The sequence below is a fragment of the Musca autumnalis genome, unplaced genomic scaffold (assembly GCF_047663935.1).
Source record: "Musca autumnalis isolate F117 unplaced genomic scaffold, ASM4766393v1 scaffold_4, whole genome shotgun sequence".
NCBI classification, from domain to species: domain Eukaryota; kingdom Metazoa; phylum Arthropoda; class Insecta; order Diptera; family Muscidae; genus Musca; species Musca autumnalis.
In genome coordinates, this window is record NW_027411977.1 from 78,725,624 (window position 1) to 78,728,056 (window position 2,433).

Genomic DNA, 2,433 nt, shown 5'->3' on the forward strand with positions numbered 1-2,433 from the left:
TACGACGGTAAAAGTTTTTCAGGGGCAAGTCCATATTTCTTGGGAAAACAGACCGAAAGGTGTAAAAAAACCCCTATGTCACCATATGTAGCGGTCGGAGAGCACGAATACTCTCGAACTGTTTAACCGATTTGGTCCAACATTTGATCTTCGTCATATAATATCCAAACTTAGTTTCATGGGCAATACCGGTTCAAAACTTTCTGTACTTCTCCCCAATGTTTAAAAAATTTCACTAAATGCTAGGACGATATCACTTGAATGGGGCAACCAATTTGGTCAAAATTTTGGATCTCCTAAAATTTTATCAAAAATTAGTTTAACTTCTAAAATGTCCCATATCGTTCCTCCCTAAGGGTACCTGTCCTACAAAAGTTCAAAGTTTGTGTATTAGTGCAGTTAATTCCTAATCCACATTTTTGTCGGCAAGTTCAAGTTCATTTCGCTTCACATTGGCTGAGGGTATATATCTGTTGGCAAAACCGACTGACACTTTTACATGTTTTGTTGATCATAAACAGATAATAAATAAGATTAAACAAAATATTACGATAGTCAAATTTGGACGAAATTGGCGGATTCGTTCTAGTGTTATCGTGCACTCCAGCCAGACTCGACTCCAAATTATTTGAAACGGATGTCGTCCAAATATACTTGGGGTCTAAAGTCATTATTTCGTTGAGGCACTGTGGGTCTGTCAGTAGTCGGTGATAAGACCAAGTTATAGTATCGACGCGCAATGTGCTTTCAGAACTGGGACAAACTGTGAAAGTTGGTATCTACTAAAGCTAATGTGTTGTAACAGATGAAGAAGAATTGTTGATGTTTTAAGCTTTTATAGACACCAGAAGGATGTACGCACGGACATTTTAAACTTGTCTGCATAAATTGGATAAGTGTATTCAAATGTTGGCCAAATTTAAATTTGAATATTTTATTTAAAATACATACAATAAGCACATTTTCAAAATTATGGAATAATCATTTAAAATAATATTTCAAAATACTTTAATAATATCGACCGCTTTACGCCACAGTTTAACTTATTTTCTGGCTTCAATTTTGTGCGATAGCTTTCCATAGGCATTAAATGTTGCCACCATTTTATCACTGACATTGTAATGCGACAATAATGACCAAGACATTTCGGGCACATACGACGGTATGGCGGAAGAATCGATAACGAAGCCATGCACCTTGTATTCGACATCCTACAGTACAACAAATATAAAATGAATAGAAAACTGCAAATTTTAAGGAAACAAAATATCCTTACCTTTTTAAAGGGACATTCACTGGGGAAATTGCTAACCCGTCTCAGTTCATCGAACACCATTTTCAAGAAGAAATGCTCGTGTGAACCTTTTAATGCATTACAAACATCCAAATCGAATATTAGTAGGGTCTCTTCTGACTTGTTTCCCATTTTGCCTTTGACTTTAAAATGCAATGCTACATTGCTGGTATCCTCTTTTAGTTTAAAGGAGACATTCAACAAAGGTGAGCCGTCTCCGTTCTTAGTCAAACTGCATTTGTAGTCATGTATCAAGTCCGTGTGAGGTGCTGGACAATCAATGTGGGTAAAATAGGCAATCTGAAAAGAAAACATTTAGTATTTCATTATAGAGACATTTTTACAATTCGTTGCCGTATTTGGTTGAAATAATTTAAAAGAAGAGGAAAATTCGTTCAAGAATACAACAGTTTCTTGGAAATAATGAAGATTTAGTACTATAGAGTTGCAAACTATTGTAATTCAGATGTATTCAATATTTTCTTGATTGCATTTACCTTTTGCAGTTCGCCTATATGGATAAGATTCCAGAGTATAAGAAATTTTGCCAAATTCTTCATTTCAATTTGAATTCCCAATATTCACAATTTTTATGCAAGTGCTAGCCAAAAATATTTCCATTTTATACAAAAAATTTGGAATCATTAACACCGAAAATAATGGAAATTTTATTTGTTTTTAAATATTGTTTTATCGCATATTTCTATCAGTAAATTGCAATGACGATACGCTAACGCATATCTCAATTAGATACATGTTTGCAAAAACAAAAAAAAAAATCGTTTAATTGCTAAAAGCAAAAAAATATTTATAATTACACAAAATGATTTCATATATAAAAATTTGCATATATGAGATTGAAGAATTTGATGTTAATGGAAATAATATTCAACGTTTTTGCTACCTATGTTTTAAACATATTAAAAATTTAGACAATATGTACTATAATCCGACAGTCTGACAATGTTATAACCTACTAAGGAAATTTTAGGTAGTACCTTCTATCAGTGATGGCTAAAATATCGCAGCGACGCCGTTGATTTCGGAGCTAGCGGCAGAAACGCAACCACCACCATTAGTTATGAAGTTTTTACCTTTTTTCTAAAAAATGATTTCCTGTAACAAGAATGAATGAACTT

The 2,433-nt window shown here is 33.4% G+C and overlaps 1 protein-coding gene across 1 annotated transcript; it reads right to left on the reverse strand.

Moving 5' to 3' along the window:
* Positions 1-1,043: 1,043 nt before the first annotated feature.
* Positions 1,044-1,854, reverse strand: LOC141402982 (uncharacterized). Its single transcript, XM_073985112.1, has 3 exons — positions 1,792-1,854; positions 1,277-1,594; positions 1,044-1,211 (listed from the first exon to the last, which is right to left on the reverse strand). Exons 1-3 carry the CDS (start codon positions 1,852-1,854, stop codon positions 1,044-1,046), a joined length of 549 nt encoding a protein of 182 aa, XP_073841213.1.
* Between the last annotated feature and the right edge of the window lie 579 nt (positions 1,855-2,433).